At 37.0% G+C, this 27,527-nt stretch overlaps 1 protein-coding gene across 3 annotated transcripts in view; it reads left to right on the top strand.

Moving 5' to 3' along the window:
• The window catches only part of dyrk4 (dual-specificity tyrosine-(Y)-phosphorylation regulated kinase 4), a 43,875-nt gene extending 16,573 nt beyond the window's left edge, over nt 1–27,302 (top strand). Inside the window, exons 1-14 of one of the 3 annotated variants that reach the window (XM_059334702.1) lie at nt 483–854; nt 11,259–11,342; nt 13,228–13,380; nt 14,058–14,208; nt 14,440–14,603; nt 17,836–17,972; nt 19,164–19,304; nt 20,777–20,915; nt 22,000–22,081; nt 23,101–23,273; nt 23,740–23,800; nt 23,977–24,106; nt 24,243–24,379; nt 24,734–27,302. In XM_059334702.1, coding sequence (XP_059190685.1) covers nt 765–854; nt 11,259–11,342; nt 13,228–13,380; nt 14,058–14,208; nt 14,440–14,603; nt 17,836–17,972; nt 19,164–19,304; nt 20,777–20,915; nt 22,000–22,081; nt 23,101–23,273; nt 23,740–23,800; nt 23,977–24,106; nt 24,243–24,379; nt 24,734–25,014 — 1,923 coding nt within the window. In that variant the 5' untranslated portion in view covers nt 483–764 and the 3' untranslated portion in view covers nt 25,015–27,302. Of the gene's footprint in view, nt 1–482; nt 855–7,427; nt 8,044–11,258; nt 11,343–13,227; nt 13,381–14,057; nt 14,209–14,439; nt 14,604–17,835; nt 17,973–19,163; nt 19,305–20,776; nt 20,916–21,999; nt 22,082–23,100; nt 23,274–23,739; nt 23,801–23,976; nt 24,107–24,242; nt 24,380–24,733 lie in introns of those variants that run through there. The other 2 variants (XM_059334703.1, XM_059334701.1) reach the window with 2 other exon arrangements.
• Nucleotides 27,303–27,527: the final 225 nt, after the last annotated feature.

Raw genomic sequence — 27,527 nt, 5'->3', positions numbered from 1 at the left:
ACCTGGGAGGATGATGAGATCTGTATCTACAATACCTCTCTCTCTTATGTCCCCCACCCCCACCCCCCACTACTCTCCCAACCTGCGCTCCCAGAGGCCTCCTTTACAGGAAGCAAAGTGCCAGGCCCCTGCTGCTGTGTCTCCGGCTCAGGATGGCTCCCTAGTCGAGTCCCATCCATACGTCACTGGCAGCAGCAAAGACAGAGAGCACTCCCTCACCGATTATGGCAACAGCACAAAGCAACAGCATCCTCTCACTGTTTGTCTGCAGCCTGCCTCTCTACTCTGTCTGTATCCCGGAGCAAAGAAAAAATACTTTGGAGGAACCTGACAAGCAGGAAAAAAACAAAGGGGCGCCGAGGTCTCAACAACTACAATGTAACCTGATATGAACATAATGATGCAGACTAAAGGGGACGGTCATGAAGAACCACAGGAAGTTCTGCGTTAAGTCATTCATTTTCTCAGGATTTGAAGACGGGACGTGAGCTGAACTGAACTTTGCAAAATCAAAGCTCTGTTTAGTTAAAGAAGAACCGGATTTTGTCCAATGGAGTCAAGAAGCAACACCATGACTTAAAGTTTCTAGACTAAAGGCAGGAGGAAATGCAGGCCTGGCATCATCATCATCATCATCCTCATTTTGCTTCCAACTGGTTCTATGTGATCTCTGAACTGCTGAGTAACTTCCTCCCCTCTGGCTGACGTGTGGAGGCTGAGGTGGGGTTCAGGGTGCGGTGGTGGCAGCATGGGGCAGATGTGCTATGTGGGGAGACGGGACCTCGTCTGCCTGCTGTTGTTTTAGCGTCCTGCAGGGCTGCTGCTGGGGCAGGAACAGGAGGGTCCAACCTGAGGTATGTTCGGAGGCAAGAAGGGACACCACACCAAGGTTATTATAGTTAACGAAAACTAACGAAATAACGAAAACTAGAATTGAAAAAACATTTTCTTTAACTGAAATAAAAATAAAAACTAGAGTTTTAAAAAAAACGATAACTAACTGAAACTGTATTGTGTGGTTACAAAACTAACTAAAACTAACTAAAATTATAGTGAAAATGTCCTTAGTTTTGGTTTTTGTCAACTTTTTTCATTCATAATTCAGTGTATTTATTTGAACATGCAACACATGGTAAATATGTTTACTGAGACTGGAACCAAAATTCAAAACATCAAGAACTGTAAGAGTTAATAACCTTATTGGGGCTGAGATGGATAAACCAAAGGAAATAAAGGAAACATTTATTATGACCTCTTTGAATCACGCACCCAACATATAGCCCATAAAACTAACACTAAAACTAATAAAAACTAAACTAAAACTAAGCATTTTCAAAAACTAAAAACCAAACTAAAACTAGAAAACCCACTCTAAAAACTAACTAAAACTAACTGAATTTGAAAACAAAAATTCACAACAAAATTAAAACTAAAACTAATGAAAAATCCAAAACTATTATAACCTTGCACCACATCACTATTTTTTTCTTATTGTCCATTCCCTAACACCCAAATCCTGTTGACATGCCCACTCACATGCTGTCCTTCTTCTGCACTGTCAACAATTGTCTTGTAAAGTAACAGTAAAATACTGGCAGCAGGGTTGCCAGCATTCTACTGTTAATTGTACAGTTCCCTTACTGTCATCTACTTTACAGTATGTTACTGTGATAAAACCACATACTGAATTGCAGTACAATCCTGTATCTCCTTGATTTGACAGTAAAATACTGATACTGCAAACATCATCTAACAAATAAAACATAGTTCAACTTACGCTGTGATTTGCTGAAGAAATGCAGGATTAAAATGGATGTTCCAAGAAAGTAAAGACCAGAGTTGGCTGAATTTCTCCTCTAGAAATACAGCAACTTTACGTATTTTCTCAGCCTCACCGCTGTTGATTCTACCATAACTCCCAGAATGCAATGCTATTTACGGTATATTACAGTATTTTATGGGAAACGGCAAACTACCTACAAATATTGCCCAGAATGCATTGTTTTCTACAGTATAATACCTTTTTTAATGGAAAACAGTATGTTACTGTCACAATTTGGCTGTTTTCTTACAGCAATTTGTTACAGTGTGGGTTTGTTTTTTATTTCCTGACCACTTTAGTGTCTGTTTTCAGAATCACTCACTGGAAGCAGCCTCCTTGTGAACATGTACTGTGGCGCTTTGTTACATTTACTTTTAGTTGCCATGGTGATATGTACTGTATCTGCATCGTTTTGCTCACCAGTGCATTGTCACCTGGGTGACAAAATGCACACAGCATAGCTCTCCCAGGTGAACTGTGGCTGACTTACACTATTTGATCTCTGCTACATGCTAAAGATACTGTAGGATAGTTCTGAGCTGCACCATGACTTGCACTTTTCATTTTATCTGTATACCAATTTTATTCCAATATTAAAGGAAAACTCTCATATTTTTGGGAGATTTGCTTATTTGCTGAGAGTTAGATGTATACCACTCTCATATCTGAATGCTAAATATAAAGCTATAGACAGTCTAGCTAGTCTTTCTATTACACAAAATGACTGATCCTTGCCAAGAAATAATCATACAGAAAATATATAATGTGTTTATTGTGAGTTTTGGAGTTGCTGTTGCTGATTTTGTTGCTGTTGGACCAAGACAGATTAGACGTTTCCCCTGTACTCTAAGCTAATTTAGCAGTATAGCTTGATATTAAGCAAACAGACATGCTAATTATATTATCAGCCAACTCTTCTCATGAACTGTTCATAGTTAGTTCTACTTAATTAATATACTGAATTGTGTGCCTATCCCACAAAGCTGTGTCTGGTTATGTAGCATACAGATTTCAACCCAGGAGACTGAAGCTGTATTGGAAACTTATTTAGTTGTTTTCTATGTCAATGATGTAACTGTGTCTCACAGTTATGTATGTATACAGTTATATTCAGCCTCATCCTGTTATTTTTTCCTAACTTTAAACAAGTAGTTTTGAAGCCATAACCAACAAAATAGCTTTATGTCATAGGAAATCATACTAACGCATTCATGAAGATATTGTTGCAAGATATGGTTAGCAAGCAAGACGCAGAGAGATGAGCTCTGAACTTTTATGTCACTTTATCATAACACAGTCACATAACAGACTTAAGACTCACTATATAAGTGAAAGAGGCAGAGGGTCACAAAATGTAACAGTCAGTTCTCTAATGCAGTAGTTCTCAACCTTTTTGAGTCACGACCCCCAATTTAATATGCATGTTGTCCGTGACCCCCGCTCACTGAACAGAATCTCACACGCACAGTTCAGATCACCCAAAAAAGAAACAAAATGACCAAAAAAAGGAAACAAAATGACCAAAAAAGACACAAATTGACCACAAAATGATCAAAAAAGACACAAAATGACCAAAAAAACACAAAATTACCAGAAAAGAAACAAAATGACACAAAATGACCAAAAAAAGACACAAATTGATAGAAAAAGACACAAAATGACTAAAAAAAGACACAAAATGACCCAAAAAAGAAACAAAATGACCCAAAAAAGAAACAAAATAACCCAAAAAAAACACAAAATGACAAAAAAAAAGACTCAAAATTACCAAAAAAGACACAAATTGACCACAAAATGATCAAAAAAAGACACAAAATGACCAAAAAAGACACAAAATGATCAAAAAAAGACACAAAATGACCAAAAAACAAACACAAAATCACCAAAAAAAGACATTAAGTGATCAAAAACACATTAACACATGAACACTTTAACACAATTTAACCCGAATTGGGGTCCCGACCCCAAGGTTGAGAATAGCTGCTCTAATGGTGCTCTCTGACTCATCCTCAAAACAACAATAAATAATAGCAAACATAAATAACTAGACATTAATGTAACCTGTGTAACAAACCTAACATGTCATTAACACTTTGATTGCTTCCAAACCCTTATTTACATGTAAGAACACAGTGCTGCAAAGCATTCTGGGAAACATTCCCTACTCCCTCCCCCGACACGTTACAATATGTTGACCTCTGCAAAGGTGCGCTCGATTTAACTCACAAGCCAATGAGAATAGACTGAACTTTTTGGGAGGAGGGTTTCAGAAAGAGGGTGAATACAGATATATTCAGACAGTGTGAAAAACATTTTTTATATATATTAAAGCATGCACTGCACAAAAAGAAAAGTTGGGTGAATTCAAAATTTCAAGGCAACAAACTTCGATAAAATTCTAAGTTGGACAATTAAACTACATATTTTAAGTTTTGTTTTTGAGTTTGCTCAACTCTGAATTCACATTTTTGTCAACTCAACTGTGAGTTGTACTAACTTATAATTTCACATTGTAATATCTTCCTTACTTCTGCTAACTTCTGCAATGTGCTGAATTGGCACGAACGCCGCTATGAAATGTCAGCTAATGTTGCGACCACAATTTTGAGTTAGCATTGATACGCTAATGGCTACTTTTGTAGCTGTAACAAGCAGCGCCGCTAACATCAGTTAGCCGCTAGCATCAGTTAGCCGCTAGCCGCATTTCACAACAAAGAAATAAGAGTCAGCAGAACTATTGTCCCTTGTTGTGAACCCCAACTTAAAGATATAAGTAACAACAACTCACAAACTTGTTTTTGAGCAGACAACTGGCTTCCTTTGTTGTGCTAACTTACATTATAGCCCTAAATGTCAATAATTTATATAAGTTTTACCAACTCAAATCACTGTTTTAGGCAAAAAAAAAATACAATTACAATTGTACTTTGTACAATACAATTGGCTTTTTTGCAGTGTGCACTTGAAATATGAACCTGGAAATTTGCTAAATATGTCCCCTTGAAACTAAGTTTGTAGTGTCTTTACAATAATTTATCATATCGACTATACTTTCTGCACTGTAGAGATACAAAATGATGATTGATTCTGTTTAAAAATGTATCACAGCAGCATTTTACAAACAAATATACAAGCTGGTGGGTTCTGCCCCGGTTGTAATCTAGGTTGTATAAAATGAATGCCTCCTGCTGTGGCCCTTCTCATTATTAATCAGGGCAGGTTTAAATAATCCTCCCACCTCTGTCCTTCTGTATCCCCATTCTCCTGAAGGGCCTCTCCACCAGCAGGGGCTAATCACAATCATAAAATCATCCAGTTTGCATGATTGTTAACAGAGGCTTACACTTCAAAAAAGCCGACTTGTATTTTTTGGCCTAAAACAGTGATTTAATTTGGTAAAACTTGGAAATATAAATTATTGACATTGAGGGCAATAATGTAAGTTAGCACAACAAAGGAAGCCAGTTGTCTGCTCTAAAACAAGTTTGTGAGTTGTTGTTACTTATATCTTTAAGTTGGGGTTCAAAACAAGGGACAATAGTTCTGCTAACTCTTATTTCTTTGTTGTGAAATTCGGTCATTAGCGAAAGCTAGCAGCTAACTGATGCTAGCGGCTAATTGATGCTAGCGGCTAACTGTTGCTAGCGGCTAACTGATGCTAGCAGCGCTGCTTGTTACAGCTACAAGAGTAGCCATTAGCGTATCAATGCTAACTAAAAATTGTGGTCACAACATTAGCTGACATTCATAGCGGCGTTACAATCGTGCCAGAGAAATTCAGAGTTGAGCAAACTCAAAAACAAAACTTTAAATATTTAGTTTAATTGTCCAACTTAAAATTTTATCGAAGTTTGTTGCCTTGAAATTTTTAGTTCACCCAACTTTTCTTTTTTTTGCAGTGTATGTCTGATCTAGCTCCATTGATTTAACTTCATCATGTTTTTATTGTGAGGCCAACATCTTAAACACAACAACATACTAGATTAGGAGAGTGGAATAAGGAGGGCAGGTGCAGCTTCCTGGAGAGCTGCTCATCCTGTCCTGAGGCTGATTACTGAAGTGGACACCGCTGTTACACAACAGCTGTCATCTAATCATTTTCATGTCCTGTACTTGTTCTGTGCTCCTCATTGCACGGAGCAACTGAGTTGTTTCCTGCAGTGGGGATTAGTCACTGGAAAACTAAGGTCTTCTTATATTTGCATCAGAATGACAACACAGTGTTGATGCTGTACACTGTAAAAAAAAAAAAGACAAACAGTAGCTGCTCAGTTAAACTGAGGCAACAGATTGCATGCAATATTATTTATTAAATCTAACTATGTTACAAGTTCAGTTAATAACAACTTAACAGACTAATTCTATTGTGTTGGATTCATTCAAAATTCTCTTGATTTAGAATTACATACACATAAAGATTATATTTAATGTGATCAAAATAAGTAGATTCTATCTCAAACATTTTTATATTTAAGAGTAGTGTAGTGTCAGCAGTGTAGTGTCTATTCTGTTGCCCATTCTCTTGGTTGAGAACATTCAGCCTTGGATTTAGTCTGAATGTCTGTGAAGGATTACTGTATGAAATAAACATTTGAATCTCAAGAGACCAGTTAAATAAAAGTTTCTCTGCGTGTGACAAAAAGTTGTCAGTCTGAGTTTTTCAGTTTGATTATTATTGTCTTCATTTTAAAGCAATCTGTTTTCTTTTACACTAAACGTAGCCTATCTGAATGGACTTCTATAAGAGAAAGGGAGCGTATTCTTCCAAAGCTCGTATTTAACATGCACAACAACAACAAAAAAAACAGCTAATAATATATGTCATCTGTTACCAATGCCACCCAACTTAAAAGAGATCCTCATCTGAAGCTATGTTCTTCTTTTATATAGGCTATTGCAGCTTTTTCAAGAGCTAAAGCACTTGAAATATTGGCAACGCTTTATAATAAGGTCCTTAATAACCATTAATTAACAAGTAATAAGGCATTGTTCTCGCTTTAGATCCGCTAGTTGCAAAAAGCATAGTTAACTTATAGTTAACTTATAATAGATGAGCAATAAAGTATATTTTAATATCAATTTAGCAAACAAAATAAGATTAATAAAGGCATGGCAAAGACATAATGGGTGGGTCATGGGTGTTTGTAATGCCATTATTAACACTTATATAAGCTTATAAACATACAATAATGTTAATAAGCATCTTGTAAGGACTTACAAGGGCCTTATTACTTGTTAATTAATGGTTATTACAAGGACCTTAATATAAAGCGTTACCGAGATGTATAATAAGAACATTACTAAAAGCCTCATGAGTATCTTATCATTCTTCATAATAGCATTACAAACACCCATAACCCACCTATTATGTCTTTGCCATGCCTTTATTAATCTTTTGTTTGCTTATTGATATTAAAATATACTTTATTGCTCATCTATTATAAGTTAACGATGCACTTGTTAACAGTTAACTATGTTTTTTTGCAGCTAAAGGGATCTAAAGCGAGAACAATGCCTTATCAATTGTTAATTAATGGTTATTACAAGGACCTTAATATAAAGCGTTACCGAGATATGTAACACTTCGCTGGAATTGTCAGATTTACTTTTCTGACTTGATGAAAGAAAGATTATATTTGCCTGACACTATTCTGACTGTGCAGAGGCTCTGCTGAGCTCAGTGTGAGATAGCGAGTAGCTACATAACAGTTACTGTAAACTGAGTGTGGCCACGATATGCACGACGTGCAGCGTCGGTGTTGGAGAGCGCATCAGTCACACAGCATGGTGTAGGTGGACGACAGCAAACGGATAAAAAACCCATCTATATCGGGAAAGCCCCAGCTGTCAGCGGCAGAAACCTGAACAGGTGGCTCCTTCTCTGTCTTAGTATCCGCGTCAAGGCGCAGAGACCCTCAACAGCTTGTCCCTCGCGCTAATCTCCTCTCTCTGACGACAGCGCATTTATCTCGTGCGCGTAAAACCGGGAGTACGGCAGGCTTGGGTCTCTGATTCTGATCAGTCATCGGGATTGTACTCATCAGTGTCGATTCAGTTCGATTCTCTTCGCGAAGTTTTGGAAAAGTGCATCTTGGTTTTCAGGCTTGAGTGACAGAGTAGGACACAATGACTGCTTCTTGGATTTTATAATCTATATCCTCTGTGTTTGGATTGTCGAGCGGCTGATTTCAAGCAGCATGTTGCCAGAAATAAATAACAAGGTGAGGCACTTTGATTTGTTAACAAGTTGGCTGTTTGTTAATAGTCATTCCTGTGGTTGATTGTGTCTCTGTGGTGCTTTGGTTTATATTCATGTGAAAGCAATTGATGGTTTTCTAATAACAGCAGAGGCTGGTCTGCTTATCTAATCAATGAGATGGTTTTAATGTTGTTATTTCCCATAGAATCACTTTCAACATTCCTCACTAGTGAATTTACTGTTATGCTATAATTGCTTTTCCATTGAATAATTTATTTTGCCCAGTTACAGGGCTTCATTCCAGGCTAAATCCATTTCGGGAAAAACCCTCCACAGGTATCCTTTTACAAAGATAAACTAAAGATACCATTTACTGTACATCCTCTATGCATGTTTACAGATCCATGCCAAGAATGTGAAGTCATTCTCACTTTGGAATTATTTCAATTTTTCCTCGACAAGTTATCCCACTTGAATTCTTATTTTATAGTCCACCCCCTTTCTCCTGACTGCATGCCAAGTTATGATGAAAAATCTGATCCATTTCTATTTCAGTCGTTGTTTAGCCTACTCATTTCAGCGTTTGTTGTGCTGACAGATTCTGTAAGTCTATATGCGTTCTGGTATATTTTACACACCTTACATGGAAACTGTTGTAAATTTAACCCTCACTGTTTTTGGATCATTAAAGAATTTCAGCTTCTTCTTTTTTCACTGTTTTTTTAGTAGCTAAAGTTTGGAATAATGGAATGTTTCCTTTGACTGATTATAATTCTAAACAATTAAAACTCTTTTTGATCATCCTGGCAGTAAACAGCATGCGGTGTGCAATGAAAATGACAGGGCGGCATGATTATACATTGAAAAATGACGGTGCATGTCTGACAGCTGATAGTGCAAGTGGGAACAGTTTTATAGCTTGTTGATGTTTACCTTCAGTTACTCATGGTTTTATTGCTTCTCTGACCCTTTGACCAAGTGACCCTGGAGCAGCCAAAGCTCCTCTCACACACCTGCTGGGATTATCCTACAGCCAGTCACATAAAACACAGAGTCAGCATTGCTCCTGAGTTCGATTTAACTATAACACATTACGATAAATGCACTCTTTTATGTGTGTACAGTTTGTGGGGAGTGTAAATGGATTGCATGCATTTATTTCTACACAGAAAATAGAATTTACTGGATAATACAAATTAATTATATTTGTTTTGGAAGTGTTATGTCTCATATTTGTCCAAGCATGAATTTTAGGCACAGACACCAACAATGATAATTATTTGGCTAAGGGTGGTAATAACAGAGTAACTCACGATTAGATACAATCTCAAAACGTGGCCTGCGATAACAATAATATTACTGCAACACTCAATACACTACAAGACAAAAATCTACCATAGGTCACAATATTAGTGTCACGAAGGGAAAAATACTTCTATAAAGTCTTAAGCAGGAATTCTGTATTCATTTATTGCATTGCTGCGTCTGTTTCACAGAATTTGACAATTTGAGATGAAACAATGTGCAGCAAAGTGCATAACTTTCTTCTGCATAAGCTTCTTTAACACACACACACACTCTAACACCAACTGAAACCTGTCAATGTAAAAATTTTAAAAAGCCATAAACTGGAAAAAAAAAAAAAAAAAGCCTTCATGGGTTAAAATGCTTAAAGAAAGGATACAACTCCTTTGATAAGTGCCACCATGAGGAGTTATAAGTCATACTGGCAGGCAAATCTGTTTAAAGCACCTGCATGTTATTCATAATGTATCACAAGAGGAAGTAATACTATATATTCCCGCATCAATATTCAGTTCCTGCCCTATAATTGACTCTTTGGCACACATTATGATGCCACATGGTTTCCATTGGCTCAGTGTTCATTAGCCAAGCTTACAGCAAACCTTCACAGGTGATGTTTTATAAGCCAACGTGCCAACATGGCCGACATGGCTCCTGCTGTCACTCACAGTGCTCCAGAGATTGTAACATGACTATATTATTGCATCAGCCTCTCTTATGCTATATGTTATTTGTCTGTTTTGCTTAAGAATTGTATCAACTTTAATGTGAAAATAAAAGCCAGTCAGTGTTTGCAGGATTAGTTTGCTTTCATCCAGTCACCACACTGCAAAAAAGTTGTGTCTAAAACAAGATAAAAACACTAAATCTGAGGGAAATTTTCTTGCTTCATGTACAGATCATTTCACTTGACAAGATTTCTCGAATTATGATTGTTAAATCTAGAAATAAGCTTGTTGAACACTTAAAACACTTAAAACAAGATAAATTATCTAACCCTTCTTAATCTAGGTTTTGGAGTTTTTTTTAATAAGAAACAAATAACTTGCAATGCAGAGAGACTCGGAGGTTAAACAGTCAGATCATGTTTTATACTCCTCTTCTGGATGATCCTGGCGTGACAGCTGATGCTGCTTGTGCTTCACAATTAGAGGTTAAGTTCAAGATTATGATTGGAAAGCTGTTTCCTATCCAGCACCTGGAGACAAAACCCCATCCAGCCTGTCTCAACCACTCCCTCCCTCCTTTCCAACGGCCAGGATGGCAGAGTGGGTTTAGTTGTATCCCCATATGGGACTAAGCTGTATTTCACCCATATGGTGTCGCCCAACACAGCACGCTCACCAGCTGATTAATAAGGCACATGTAAGCTAGCTTGGTGTCAGAGATAAGTGTGGGCAATCATTCCAAATGCGAATGGTACTTCTTTTTTTTTTAGAATACCCAGAACTCTTTCTTTGTTACAACATTTATTGCTTCTCTTCAACACATTGAGGCAAGTGGATCTCCAGTGAGCACATGCTTGAAGACACGTGTTCACTCACTGCCAGGCACATGGAGACGCACATGCTCCCACACCAGCACAAACCAGCAGGTACACACAGAATACTGGATTGCGAGAGGGTCGTTGTTGCTGGGTTTTTGCAGAAGTAATCTATTTTAGGACCACAGTGCATTATTTCTGCTAGTCTTCGCTGCAATCTCACACAGGCACAGAGTGTTTCTGAGGAAACCGGAGAATCCAGGCACAAGAAGGAATTGCTTTATTATTATTTGTTATTAATTAGTACTGCTTTAATCCATTTCTTTTGATTCTTAAATTGCACATTGGAGTTGATGTTGTTATGCTTAAAAATGTGGATATGTGACTGCTGCTTTTTTTTTCTTGTTTTATAACACATTTTTTATGAATTGCTCTTATTCCTTCTGCAGACGTCACGACCAGAGGCCTTTCCTCACCCTCACAGACTCCCAACAGAAGGCATCCGTCTTGGAACAAACCGACCCTGCCCACAGGTCAGCAGTTCCCCTCTGCAAGATGTGTAGCAGCTAACCCAATTTTATTTATATTAGCCCAAAATCACAAATCACAGATTTGCCTCAAAGGGCTTCACAGACTGTACATGGTACAACACCCTCTGTCCTTAGACCCTCACAGCGGCCAGGGAAAACTCCTCAAAAACCCTTTTAGCAGGGGAAGAAGAAGAAGAAACCTCAGAGAGAGACAGAGGAGGGATCCATCTTTCCAGGACGGACAGACATGCAATAGATGTTGTACAGATCAACAGAGTAGAATAGAGGAGATAGAGGTTGAAGGGGGAGAGGGAGTATAGCCAGAACATTTATCTACAATGGCATCTTTTCCCTTTTATCAACTCCTAAAAATATTGATAGCTTGATAGAAAATATTCCTCTTTTTCCTTTCTCTTTTTTCTTTTCATACACATGCACTAACCTACACCAGAATGCCTTCTCCTATTAAAAATAAAAGGCTTTGGCATGCATCAAAGAGAATTATTATGTTGTTTTGATTATTATTAGGTCAGTTATTAATAAGTGCTTCATTTAAACATGTCTATGTTGATCACACCCAATAATTCACTCCTTAGAAACACATTTATGTAACTGTACATGTCTGTGGTTATGTGGCGTAGCGCATCACTGATTTCCATTAATACAAGGGAAGCTTATTTAAGCACGAGGCCCCCCGGTTATGTACAGGCACGTAACTGTGTTTACTTCCTTTGCCTGTTGTGGCAGGTGCTTGCAACTATATTTAGCCCTATCTCTATGCGTCACAACCAAGTTGGCAGATCCTGCAGCAGCTCCTAACACGTGAGGTGAAATATCAGAACTATCTACTGTATGGATGATTTTTTTTTCCTGGAATGCTGTGAATAATTAATGCAAAAATAATTTATTATGTTGCAATTGCAGCACGTTGCTAAAGGCCTTTAGGGTAGCATGTAGGGTGCAGGGGCAGCTCTGCTTTGAAATTTTCCACATGAAATGTGTGCAGAATTGCAGCTCAGTCAGTGAAAACATGTAATAAATATATTATATAATGCCCCTCTTGAAACAGATACACATCCGCAGGATATCTCATTTTTCCCCAGACAACTTGGCATAGACAGAGGTCTAATTTTGCCCATCATTACCAGGGCTGAGCCTTGCAAGGCTGTGACACATGTAATCGTGCTCTCGGAGCAAGCAGGATGGCAGCCAGTGAAAAGCAGGTTGCTGCTTTTCACCTCCCCCACAGAGCCGCCACAGACAGACTCTGTCAGGACCCAGCCTCACAGGCTTTGTCCCCATTTCACTCTCAACCTGATCAGTAATTCCAGCCGCAACCTGCTGGGGGGTCTGGTCACCTGAGCCTCCACAGAACGCATGTGAATGTGATGTAGAGAACACAAACCAAAACTGACGAGCTGCAGCCCGACAAAGACACAAACTCATGAACAAAATGAAAGGGGCAGTAACAAGCTTGTAGCTACAGTGTAAAAAGAATAATGCATTTAGACTTCACACTTCCAGACCCAATCTCTATTGATGCTTTTGTTGTTTGTAGATGTGTTCCTCAGTATTTGTTATTCTGTTGTATTCAAACACAGTGGGCTATTCCCTTCATTAAAAAAAGATCTTAAAAGCCTTCTAGCTGTGGAAATTGGCCAATGTCATTGTTGATTTTCCTGAATATTCTCTTTTTGCCAATTAGACTGCAGTCTGCCTTCATCTTAGCTTTTAGTCATGCTGCTATAAATTTTAGTCTTTCGGAGTTGAAAAACCTGACTGAAAGGTCTTGTTTCCTCTGACTTCATTTTATTTTTGTCTGTATGCATTTATACTTCTAAGGTCTTTATTCAGGCAGTGAAACTAAAACAATCCCTCTGATTTACAGAAGTTTGGACCTGGTGTAGGTATCCTGCCTCAGCTTGAGCCACCGGTGGTCCAGGTGGTGGTCAGCAATGCCAAAAACCAACACCAGCAGTCGGACCACATCCTTCCCCAAATCGCCAACAAAGGGGGCCAAAACAACTATCAGACCCATACGGTGAGGCTCTCAGACACCAACAGCCTGTTAGATAGATAGATAGATAGATAGATAGATAGATAGATAGATAGATAGATAGATAGATAGATAGATAGATAGATAGATAGACAGACAGACAGACAGACAGACAGACAGACAGACAGACAGACAGACAGACAGACAGACAGACAGACAGGCAGACAGACAGACTTTATTTATCCCAAGCTGGGAAATTACAGTGTAGCAGCAGCATTACACACAGAGACAATAACAACACAATTAAATAAAAAGAACAACCTAGGCATACTTCAAGCAATAACATATAAAAATACAATACAATACAATAAAATGTAATGTAAAAATAAAAATAAAGTGTCTAAAGAAGGAGTATGTATTAAGGAGTAGAATTCCAGTGAAGAATAAATATGAATATGCAGTATAAAAATGTTGGTGCTATGAAACAAATAAGGTGTAATGAACAGTGTGCATAAAAAACACATAAAGTGCATAACGATTGTATGTAATGAACCAGACTATTATTTGTTATTGTACAGTGTGATGGCATGTGGCAGGAAATATCTGTCCCTATGACATGGTTCCTTGTGAATACATCGTAAAGGTCACTATCGTTCATTTATCTGTTCTTTGCTCATAATTACAAAGGGACTCTACTTTCTCTGTGTGTCTTTATTGTGCAGGATGAGAGGCCGAAGCCCACCCAACAGTTCAGCATGCGGTTTGGCGCAGCGATGGATAAAGTGTCTGTCTCCCGCAACAGCAAGATTTTCAACAACAAACTGGAGAAGGAAAAGGCATATGAAGGACAAAGATTACCCATGTCCCCATTAGGTGTGTTATTGTGGATAAGAATACAATAATACAGCAGAATTACAGAAGTGTTATTTCACAATCTTTTGGCCGTGTTCCAACATAAACATGTAACTAAGTAACAATTTGAATGCAGTAAAAAATAGCATGCTGGCATTGAAGTCGATTGTTCACAATCCTCTGCTCTTGGCAGAGGTGTAATCAATATGTTAGTGACTCATCCCACCCTCCTCCTCTTACTTCCTGTTGCAGAGGCACTGAAGAACTTCCAGGACCGCATGACAGAGTTTGAGCAGGAGGAAATCATGGACTATGCTGAGATTTGGTTCCTCGGTCTAGGCTCTCAGAAGATCGAGGGTTCCCAAGGCACGCCGCAGAACTCTGGATATGATGACGAGCATGGAAGCTACGTCAGGGTAAGATCCGTCACGATGAACATTAGGTCTCTTCTTTTGGTCAAAGTTATTGTTATTGTTGTGAGGTTAAGCAGTTACAAGCAGAGAACATCTACACAGTCCTCCCTTGTCACTTATGGCAAGTGCTTTTTTAAACTACTGTCAAGCTTGAAGGATGAAACTTGAGCACACACAAACATCATGAAAATGATACTTTTGTTGTAAAATATTTTACAACAAAATTTTGCATTAAAGAGTCTGCTAAGTCTGTACTTAACCCTTTATCAGGCGAAGAACCGTATTTGGTAACTTCAGCGTATATATCCAAAATAAAAATATTTTGAGAAAAAAGTGGCAAATTTACTAGATTAAAGTGGCAGATCTACAAGAAAAAAAGTTGCAGATTTAAGAGATTTAAAGTGGCAAATCTGCGCGAAAAAAGTTGCAGATTTAAGAGATTTAAAGTGGCAAATCTACAAGAAAAAAATTTGCAGATTAAAGAGATTTAAAGTGGCAAATCTGTGTGAAAAAAGTCAGATTTACGAGAAAGAAGTGGGAAAAAAGCAACTTTTTTCTCGCAGATTTATGAGATTTAAATGGTGAATCTGCGAGAAAAAAGTTGCTTTTTTCCCACTTCTTTCTCGTAAATCTGACTTTTTTCACACAGATTTGCCACTTTAAATCTCTTTAATCTGCAAATTTTTTTCTTGTAGATTTGCCACTTTAAATCTCTTAAATCTGCAACTTTTTTCGCGCAGATTTGCCGCTTTAAATCTCTTAAATCTGCGACTTTTTTTCTTGTAGATTTGCCACTTTAATCTAGTAAATTTGCAACTTTTTTCTCTACCCCATTTTGATATCCACTGAAGTTACCAAATATAGTTCTTCGCCTGATAAAGGGTTAACGTCTAACAAATTTGAAGAAAGTTGGTTTTCATAAAGTGCTAACGAGAACTGAAACTCATACTGCAGCTACCAGAACAATTATATCAAAAACATGGTCAGGAATGATGACAATCTTAAACATTTTTGTTGATTTTTAAATCATCAGTATGGTTCTACAAAAGACCCCATAATTATTTAGACTCATCAGCCCTATGTTTCTGTAGACCTTTCTGTTTCATCTGATATTGTTAGTGGAATATCTTAAAAAGTTATAAACAGATTTTATGATTGGTCCAAGTACCCTACACTACCTTGAGGGAACCTAGTGTTGACACCCAAATGGGAGAAGTTGTGCAGAGACACAAAGTTTAAGTTTAGTTAACCCTTTATCAGGCAAAAAACTATATTTGGTAAAAGAAAAAAGTTGCAAATTTACTAGATTAAAGTGGCAAATCTACAAGATTTTTTCTCACTTTTTTCTCGTAAATCTGCAACTTTTCTCACACAGATTTGCCACTTTAAATTTCTTAAATCTGCAACTTTTTTTCTTCTAGATTTGCCACTTTAATCTAGTAAATGTACAACTTTTTTCTCGAAATATTACCTGAAGTTACCAAATATAGTTCTTTGCCTGATAAAGGGTTAAGTTTAAAAGTAAGACTGAAAAATGTAATACATGTTAATTATCATTTGACACACTCACACACACACACACAGGCTTTCTATCTGAACTGCACATGACCAGATGCTTTCATATGACCTTAATCCAGCAGCTGCAGACATGAACCCACCGGTCTGTCGCTCCAACTTCATTGTTTAATACTGTAGACAATATACTGAACTGAGGTCATCGAGCCCTGTAACAACAGGCTGAACTGTCTTGTATAAGTCAGGTGACTGACAGGCAGTTATGTGTTCGACGATATAATGAATGAGCTCTTTAAGGCTGAGTGACTGACCATTGTTTAGACTTGTATGTCTCTATTGAGGCTCGCCTCACTGTCACAGGCTTTAACTGACAGTTACAGCATAGTACAGTTAATACTGTAGCACATAGCACTCACTCAGTGTTAGTGGGCACACTATACAGCCTAACAACCGTGCTGTCATTGAGTAAACAACACGTATAATCATTAACAGTAGCGATTATAGTCAAAAACTGTTTTTGGATACATTTATATAGTTCATTTTGCTGTTAGTCAGTGGCGGTTCTCCACTGCAAAAAATATCTGTAGATTTTACGGTGAAAAACTGCTAAACCATGACAGTAAAAGACCATAAAATGATAAATGGGTTAATTCAGTTTCAGTAACAATGAAACACTGTAAATGTATAAATCAGCCGAATTTTTTAAATTTTTATTTATTTTTTAAATACTTTACTCTACTGTAAAATACACTGGCAAAAAATATGATGTAATATATATACAAGTCATCATTTTTGCATTCATTTTTTGTAAAAATATTTTTTCTCTCTGTTAAATGTACTAAACACCATATCTCCAACAAAAATAAACTGTAATATTTAATGGTAAAATCTTTAATTCATGCAACATTTATATAGTATTTTCTTGTCAGTTATATGGCAGAACAAAGTTTCTTTTGATGGAAAAACTTTTTATTTATACTGTAAAATATGGACTAAAATGGCAATCTTAAACGTGAAATCAACAGTGCTAATATCATTATACCGTAATGTTACAAAAACTTGGACCGTATTTATTACGGTAAAGTTCTGGTAACCACAGCTGCCGTTTTTTTACCGTAAAAACAAAAGTCTTGTTTTTACAGTGTAGACCAGTTTTACTGTGGGAGCCAAGCAGGGGCCAGTGTTTAATCAGAGGGGCACATTAAAAAACAGCAAAGATCATATTTAAGCATTCAAACCCTTTATTTTAGCTTATTTAAAATTCTCATTTAAGTATATTTGGAAGATACAAATACACTGAAATAATGAGACTTACCAACAATAACAACTATTTTTGTACCACAATGACATTTCTAATTTTTGTGCACAATTACTTTTTATTTTTTATTTTGAAAGTGCAGTACAGTGAGAATGATCTTTTATTATATTTACACAAGCTTTTATTGCACAATTAAACTATTATACAATGTACACATGCTGGGTCCCTTTTGTGTACAATGAGATATTGTTTGAACAAAAAATAGGTAAGAATTGTTCCGTGGTTCATCGTTATAAATTGATAATTTTATTATTAATTTGACACAGGGGCCCCTGTAGGCCCCTGTGTAGAACCGCCACTGCTGTTAGTGCAGGATATTTTTTTATTTCAGTAAAAGCAAACTGTACAAAATAAAGAAGTCTGCTCAAGTTTTCATAATGCTCTTTTTCTTGATTTTTCCAGGTGCTGCATGATCATATTGGCTACCGGTTTGAAGTGCTTGAAGTGATTGGGAAAGGCTCCTTTGGGCAGGTCCTCAAATGTCTGGACCACAAGAACAATGAGCTCGTAGCCATTAAGATGATACGCAATAAGAAAAGGTACAAGTATATTTAATGCAGCTTTATTTTATTCATTTCATTTCCTTCTGATCATAGACTTTTTTAAAGAAAAGGAGCTAGCCTTCAGGACTGAAAAGTGAAGCATTAAACCAGCATTCTTTCCAATGGCCAGCAGGGGGCAACTCTGCTGGTTGCAAAAAGATGTCTGTACAAAAGTCAAGAAAATGAAGCTACTTTTTAGATCTTAGATAAACCTTTGCATCCAAATTTTGCTACCTCCGGTTCCAAAAAAAAAAGATGGTTTGTTTATTGTTTATTGTTTATTGTATCCTTTGGATCCCCATTAGTCTTCATAGAGATGAAGACTATTCTTCCTGGGGTCCACATTAAATCAAACAATTATTACACAATTAAATAACAACATGAAGTTATTCATCCTAACATGATAATAATGTATATTAACATGATTATAATATATAAGAGCAATAATATAAGAGTTACATGATTATAGAAGAGTATACGAGGTAAGCATAAATTGTACCATGATGTTCAATGCAGATGTATTAACATACTTTAGTTCAACTAAGTCCACATCTTTCTTACAGTCTATAGAATATTTTTATAAAACACATCCTGTATTACTCTTGTATTTGGGTAACACCAACTCCACCCGAATGAGTCAATTTTTGGCGTTCATTTGAGATCTGATACCCTGTTCTGAGGTTTTCCAACATGTCTGCGCCACTATCACTTTACATTTTAAGAGTCTGCCAAATCGTTTTGATCCTGATTTAGCACGATAGAAGTCGGCACCCCGTGGTGTTACTTTACCTGTCCTTATTCTCAGAGGATCACAGCAGCAGTTGCTGCCAGAGTCCTGTAGGTTAGATGCAGGAGCCATCAGGTCCTAACCTCCACTTCAATAATGCAGAAAACAAATGGTGAAAACTGCCACAGGAGAACTGTGAGCTGATCCTATGGCTCCCAGGAGAGGATGGCTGATATAATATCCATCAGAGAAAATCAACAGCAAAAAATGTTCACAAATAAAATAAAAAATGTTCAAAAGATCATACTGTTCATCACCATTTCCGCATTATCAGAGCTTGAATACATACATTTACTTATCCTGGCCCTGCAATACCTGGAAATTCAGAAATAAATGATGGTGAAATCACAAGTAATATTTTGGGATTATATTTATATTAACACCTGTAAATGTGTCCGTAGGTTTCATCACCAAGCTCTGGTGGAGCTGAAGATCCTGGATGTGATAAAGAGGAAAGACAAAGACAACCTCCATAACGTCATCCACATGAAGGAGTACTTTTACTTCAGAAATCACCTCTGCATCTCCTTTGAGCTCCTCGGGTAAGTGCGGTCATGTTCTGTATACAAGCCAGTACACTGCAAAAAAAGAAAAGTTGGGTGAACTAAAAATTTCAAGGCAGCAAACTTCAATAAAATTCTAAGTTGGACAATTAAACTACATATTTTAAGTTTTGTTTTTGAGTTTGCTCAACTCCGAATTGTGATTTTTGTCAACTCAACTGTAAGTTGTACTAACTTATAATTTCACATTATAAGTTATAATAACTTTTAATCCTTACTTCTGCTAACTTCTGCAATGTGCTGAATTGGCACGATTGTAATGCCGCTATGAATGTCAGCTAATGTTGCGACCACAATTTTGAGTTAGCATTGATACGCTAATGGCTACTCTTGTAGCTGTAACAAGCAGCACCGCTAGCATCAGCTAGCCGCTAGCATCAGTTAGCCGCTAGCTTTCGCTAATGACCGAATTTCACAACAAAGAAATAAGAGTTGCAGAACTATTGTCCCTTGTTGTGAACCCCAACTTAAAGATATAAGTAACAACAACTCACCAACTTGTTTTTGAGCAGACAACTGGCTTCCTTTGTTGTGCTAACTTACATTATTGCCCTAAATGTCAATAATTTATATTTCCAAGTTTTACCAACTTTAATCACTGTTTTAGGCCAAAAAATACAAGTTGGCTTTTTTTGCAGTGTAGGCCCACATGTTCAGAAGTTAGTCTTAGAACAGCATAAAGACATTACTGAATAATTAATCTGTTAATCAAACATATTCAAGGTTAGCCACCTTGCCCCAGGTACAACAGCAAGCTTAGATCACTGTGCTGTCTCATCAAAGGCTCTTCTCACTTGCCTCTCTTCAGTAACTCAAATGCTACGTGACCGCATCAATCAGGAGTTAAGTGATCACCCGTGTACCTCGATCCATCTGTGTTTTAGTGTTGATGTTGATCTCCACTGATATCTATGTGAAGGGAGATAGTTTTGTGTCTCATTCAGGCTCAATGACCTTTAGAGGACGTCTTGGACTGCCACCTTGTCTAACATTACTGTCACCGAATCCTTTAGTTAAGGCCTTGATTAGGGCCCTATCTCTTACCCCTTCTTGCTTCTTGGTGTGAAGGCTCCAGTTACACAGTCTAAAGACGTTTATGCTTATTACAAGTGGCAAGAAATAGCAGGAGGACACATTCTGTGTCTCTGTCTGCTTGTGAATGTGAGCACAATCATAGATTATTTAAGTGACAGTCAGTGGATGCTTCGCGAAGTGTCATGTGTAATGTAAAGTGTAGAGTGACATCAAATTTAGAAGTTTCTTTTTTCAGAGCATTTATTTGAGGAACGTGAAGAAGATCTTTATGTGGTGCATCTTTTTATAAGTGAATCCGCATTGAGCTCACTCTGCTATCTAATGAAGAGAGAAAAAATAATTCTATCCTATTTGTCTTTTTATGTTCAAACAGTATTGTCGATTAACCTTACGTCTCATTTTGTTTCTTTCATCAGGGTGAACTTGTACGAGCTCATCAAAAAAAACAACTTCCAGGGCTTCAGTCTCGCTCTCATCCGTCGCTTCACTCACGCTCTCCTCAGGTGCCTGCAGATGCTGCACAGGGAGAAGATAATCCACTGTGACCTCAAACCGGTACTGACATCACAGTTTCTCTAATACCTGACCTTATTTTTTGTGGCATAGAATATGAGAATTAAAAGAAAGTCAACAAAACCTAATGTACTGAATCACTGTACTGCTGTTGATATTGGTTAGTGCTGTACTGAACAGTTTGAAGCTTGAAACTCTGCTATTATAGTAAATTATTTAAAAAATATTATTATTATTATTATTATTATGCATTTTTGGGCACTCTGAGCTCTCATATTTTTAATTAATTACCTTTAATTAAATATGACGACAATCATACATTCATCCCAAAACCTCAATAGTAGCTTTGAATTAAAAAAAAAAGAATAAATAAATTCAGAACACACCTAACGTTTATACTGCTGTCAGTGGGGGAAGAAGTATTCTGATATATTACTTATTCAAATATTCAAATTATTCAAATGTTTAACTGAGTAAAAATAGATAAATATTAGCATCAAACCAATTTAAAAACTCTATTTCAGGAATGGTCTCCATGCAGAATGGTCCATTTCAGAATAATGTTTATTGATGCATTAATATGTACATCATGTTAATGATGCACCTGGTAAAGGTAGAGCTTATTTACACTAATATATATATATATATATATATATATATATATATATATATATATATATATATATATTTTATATATTGTTTCATATACTGCTGGGTAGCTTGTGAAATTCACCAGCGAGAATCAATCCATACTTTTCTTGATCTATGATAAAACATACATTTGTTGTTGATATTTTGTATTATGATTCCGAATCTACAAAGTAACTAAAAACTGAAATGTATCAAATAAATGTACAAAAGTACAGCATTTTTTGTCTTTGAGATGTAGAGAAGTAGAAGTATAAAGTAGAAAAAATGGAAACACTCAAGTAAAGTACAAATACTTCGCAATTGTTATTCAGTCGAGCAATTTAGTAAATGTGACATTCCACCACTGACTGCTGTTGATAATGAACGACCAAAGAATTCTCAACAACACAATAGTTTGAATTTCGCTCCATCTTGTGGAGCTTTATAATATTGCAGCAGCATCATGTTTAAGGTTTTTCCTTCTATCTGTTAACAGGAGAACATCCTTCTGTCTCAAAGAGGGCCGGGGAACATCAAGGTGGTTGACTTTGGATCAAGCTGCTACGAACAACAACGAGGTAAGAGCTTAAAGCTCAACAGAGACAAACAATCTCTCTGTTTAAACAATTAAAAATGACACCTGTTTTCAGAACATTTCCATCAGCCTCAGCTCTGACAGCTTGGTGGAAAATATTCCGTATTAAAGGCTCCATGGTTCACCATCCACTCGTTCACCAATTTGGAACAACCCAGATTTTACAATAAACAGGAAACCATTAAACTTCATGTCATGGAAACAAAAGGCATCACACATCTCCACCATATTGTACAGGATTCCAAAATCATCAATTTTCAACAACTAATCAAGAAGTTCAACATTTGTAACAGTCAATATATCCAATACTTACAGCTTAAGTCTACCATTAGTCCTAAAATATACAAAACATTTAACACTCAAGATCAAACAATTATCATAGATGACTTTTCAAAGAAGAGGATTTCAAATCCTCCTAAACAGGAAAACAAGAAAAAAACTGAACATCACACACTGGAAGAATCTGTTAATAGACCAAATCTCAATGGAAAAAATGTCAGCATCAGTTAATCACAATATATCCTGAGTGCTGATACCAAAGCCACACCTCTGAATTTCTCTGGCACGATTATAACGCCGATATGAAATGTCAGCTAATGTTGTGACCACAATTTTGAGTTAGCATTGATACGCTAATGGCTAGTCTTGAACCGATAACAAGTAGCGCCGCTAGCATCAGTTAGCCGCTAGCATCAGTTAGCCGCTAGCTTTCGCTAATGACCAAATTTCACAACAAAGAAATAAGAGTTATCAGAACTATTGTCCCTTGTTTTGAACCCCAACTTAAAGATATAAGTAACAACAACTCACCAACTTGTTTTTGAGCAGACAACTGGCTTCCTTTGTTGTGCTAACTTACATTATTGCCTTAAATGTCAATAATTTATATTTCCAAGTTTTACCAAATTAAATCACTGTTTTAGGCCAAAAAATACAAGTCGGCTTTTTTGCAGTGTATATCTTTCATATCCCTCATGGTCCCCTATCTGTCTTTTTCATCAGTGTACACCTACATCCAGAGTCGCTTCTACCGCTCTCCAGAGGTCATCCTGGGTCACCCCTACAGCATGGCTATCGACATGTGGAGCCTGGGCTGCATCCTTGCTGAACTCTACACAGGCTATCCTCTCTTTCCAGGAGAGAGTGAAGTGGAGCAGATAGCCTGCATAATGGAGGTATGACATGGAAATTGCTGATGGAAGCTCATTTTGACCAATGTGATTTTAAAAAAAAGGTCCTACAAATCATTGTAATGACTAAAGTTTTAAAAAATAATAATAATAATGACACACAGTATTGCAAAGAATATGACTTATTATCTTAAAAAGTAATAAGAAACTTTCTCAAAATAACAGCTTGGTTCTCTGGGAATAATAACTTTTTATTCCAAATGATGAGAAACATAATGACTTATCTTTTGAGAAAGCTCTTTTCTCATTATAATGTCTTATGACTTTTTTTCATCACAAAGCAAAGTGTTTTGATTTTTTTTTATTGCCAAAAATGGCCTTCAACATAATTGTGTGTCAACATTTATTGCGTTTATTTTGAAAGTCTCACAAATGTAAATGCATCACACATTTCCAGTATGGTTGTTGAGTTACCTCGTGTGTTAAGGTGTCCTGATATTTCTCCTCACAGGTTCTTGGGATGCCTCCGAATGATTTTGTCCAGTCAGCATCAAGGAGGAGGTTGTTCTTTGGTAAGAATGAATCTTCACTTCCATATCTTATGTCTCTATATGTTGTACAGAAACCAACATAGACGACAGGATTAAATGAATAACTAGTGCAGTACAGTGCAGAAGGTGTGAGACAAAATTACAGGAAAAATGTGCAGAGATGATTAATCAGTTCTGTGTTTGATAATTGTGTGCAGACTCAAAAGGAAACCCGAGGAACATCACCAACAGCAAGGGGAAGAAGAGGCGACCGAACTCCAAAGACCTGTCAGCTGCACTGAAAACTAACGACGCTTTGTTCTTAGACTTCATCAAACGCTGCCTCACGTATGTTCACTCTAAACATCTAAAAAACAAAAACCTGGATGTGACTTTTTAATTTTGTATGCTTCAGTGGTACTTTGTAAAAAATCCTATAAAAATTTGCAGACTTAAAATAGTTTTTCTGGGTGTGTGTTTTCAGTTGGGATCCAACCAAACGTATGACTCCAGATGAAGGGTTACAGCACGACTGGATCCTGGAGGGAAATTTCAACAAAGTCCGGCCAAGAACCAGACCAACAGTGAAGAAAGCCTCAGAGAGTTCGAGCTGCAAGCCTGGTAACTATACAGTCCAGCTCATCATTCATACTTCTAATACACTTTATTATAGTTTAATTTATCCATATCTTATGGACAGTTAGCATAACTATTGTCTCTTGTTGTGAACCCCAACTTAAAGATATAAGCAACAACAACTCACAAACTTGTTTTTGAGCAGACAACTGGCTTCATTTGTTGTGCTAACTTACATTATTGCCCTAAATGTCAGTAATTTATATTTCCAACTTTTACCAAATTAAATCACTGTTTTAGGCCAAAAAATACAAGTTGGCTTTTTTGCAGTGTAGCAGCAGACATACCAACAGAGTTGTTTTGAGCTGACATTTAATGTCCTTTGTTTCCATGGCACAGCAGAGAAGGTCATCTCAGAGAGCAGTACGACTGACAAGCTGAAGAGGGATAGTTCAGCACCAGGAACAAAGATGGCCCCCGCTGAGCGTCTGCGGCCCATCGGGGCCTCCGCTGAAGAGGAGGTGTGTGAGAATGGGGGCAAGCTCTCCGCAGATACCAAGCAGCAAGAAGGAGGTGGAGAGAGGCCCGTTCACATCATCATCAAACCTCAAGAGGAAATGGGCACAGAGAGGAAAGAGAGCCAGGAGGAGCCGTCTCAGTGTCTGCCCCCTATCATGTAATAGTCAAAGGGAACCGTGCTGCGTTCAGGACACGTGGGAACTGTTGTTCAGGCTCAGTGTCCCGGTCGTCACCTGAGGGTGTTTGGCCCTACACACAGAAAATTCAAAATTCCCATTTACTACAAACACTGCCATGTTGCTTTTGTGTCTACAGGTACATCTAAAAAAAAGTAGAATATTGTGAAAAAGTTGTCAATAATTTCAGAAAGTAAAAGTCATACATTATATAGAATCATTACACATAGAGTGAAATATTTTAAGTCTGTATTTCTTGTCATTTTGATGCTTCTGGCTTACAGATAATGAAAACACAAAACTCAGTGTCTCAGAAAATTTGAATATTATATAAGATCAATGAAAAAAGGATATTTTAAACACAAATATCAGGCTTCTGAAGAGTATCTTCATTTCTATACTCTCAATACTTGGTTGGGCTCCTTTAGCTTGAATTACTGCATTAATACTTGGTGGCATGGAGGAGATCAGCATACAGCACCATGTTGCTTTTATATCAGCCTTCAGGTCATCTGGTGTCTATCAGCTTCCTCTTGACAACAGCCCATAGACTCCTATGGGGTTCAGGTCAGCCCAGTTTGCTGGCCAGTCCAGCCCAGTAACACCATGGTCATTGAAGCAGCTTTTGGTACCTTTACCAGTCTGGACAGGTGCCAAATCCTGCTGGAAGCATCTCCAAAGAGCTTGTGGAAGCATGAAGAGCTCTAAAATGAGTTTTGTGTTTTCATCATCTCTAAGCCAGAATCATCAAAATTACAAGAAAAACAGGCTTGAAATATTTCACTCTATGCATAATGAATCTATAAAATGTATGAGTTTCACTTTGTGAAATTATTGACAACAAATGTTTTCATGATATTCTAATTTTTTTAGACGCACCTGTACATGATGCCACAAAACAACATGTTAGAGAAGTCAAAGAAAAGTGTGAGATTCAAGGTGGAAAACAGCTCAAGCGGATGTAGGAAACAAACCAGTTCCTGCATGCCGTGAACAAAATATTGATGTTTGGAGGGGACGCACTGATCATCAGCAGAAAAGGACGTCTTCTATTTATTGTTTTAAGTATGCAGTCATTGTGTATTCTTTTATTCTGTAGAAGTTTGTATGACAGTGAATCAGTCAACGAGTTTTTTCTAATAAAGGACTTAAGAGGCAGTTGCAGGCATTTTTTTTTTAAATGTGTCGCAACTGACACACAAAGCTGTCTGCCACACAATGCTCCATTTAGATCAAATGGTCAAAAACCTTATTCATAGTACAGTATCTTCTCCTGTTTTATTTATTGAACCCAATCTTTGCAGGGCATTGAAATCTACGCTTTTCTCAGTTTCCATGTTAAAAAGAAGAAGAAAAAAAACAACATAGGTGACTTTAAAAGGTGCATGGGTATAGCATTGAACAAATATTTGTTTCGCTTTTTATTCTGTTTCCCTTTTACACGTTTTAGCATTTTCATAATGGTAAAATATTTTAAGAAGTGTGTGCAATAAAGGCTGAGCCAAAAATATGTTGTTTTTGTAAATCCTATTAACAAAGAAATAATTGTTACATACTTTTTAATTGTAGAATGCAGTTGGTGACATGTTGATTATTGATGATTTCACTTATTTATTGTGGAATATGTTTGATCCTATGTTTCATATTTGTTTAACAGTTGAATTCAACGATCATAAGAAAATGTATTTGTAATAGAATTTATTGTATATATTTCTGCTGTAATTTCCTATGTATGTGTCATTCAGAACATATTCTGAGAAAATATTTCAGATATTTGTTGAGGGTTTAGACAAGGTTTTACTTGTTGTGTTGTTACTGTATGGATTTTTTGTATGTCTGTGTTATTAATAACATTTTTTATAAATTTGAAAAACAAAAAGACAATCCTGTTATTGATAGTTGTGCCTTTCAGTATTAGAAATCTTGCACTTTACAACTGTGTGTGTACACCTGGATTAGAAACAGTTGGATCCTCACCTGTCAAAAGGACAAGGGTTCATATTACCCTGCCAGGATCCCTTTTATCTAATGTTACAGAACATAGTGAAGCACTTGTTTCAATATTAACCATCGTTTTACAATTGATTTATGCCTTTAGTCGCCAACCAAGATCCAATTTAATTTAATATAAATCCTGGCCCTTAGCTGAGCAACAAGAGATCCGATGGTGGTGGATCGTAGCTGAAATTAGAAAAGTTATGTCATAGTTATGTCATGTTTTTTTTTTATGTCTTTTTGTCTTTTATGGAGAAATAAAATGTTGTTTCAAAGAGCATGTGCTTTCATATTTCATTATTTTTAGCCACACTTTTTGAGTTTTTGTTTGAGTATGAAGACCAAATTAAAGAACGGCAACAAGAGCTATGCCTAGCCCTAGATCATAGACTGTATATAAATAGCCTGGATGAGTTTGTGCGTCACAGTGCTGCCACCTTCTGCTGTGTACAGGAACAGCTGTTGGCCAGCTGCTTGGACCTCAGTTATTCAGTTATTCATTG

The sequence above is a fragment of the Centropristis striata genome, chromosome 6 (assembly GCF_030273125.1).
Source record: "Centropristis striata isolate RG_2023a ecotype Rhode Island chromosome 6, C.striata_1.0, whole genome shotgun sequence".
In the NCBI taxonomy this organism is placed as follows: domain Eukaryota; kingdom Metazoa; phylum Chordata; class Actinopteri; order Perciformes; family Serranidae; genus Centropristis; species Centropristis striata.
Note: the sequence above shows the minus strand (reverse complement) of the source record. Positions and strands in the feature narration are given on the sequence as shown.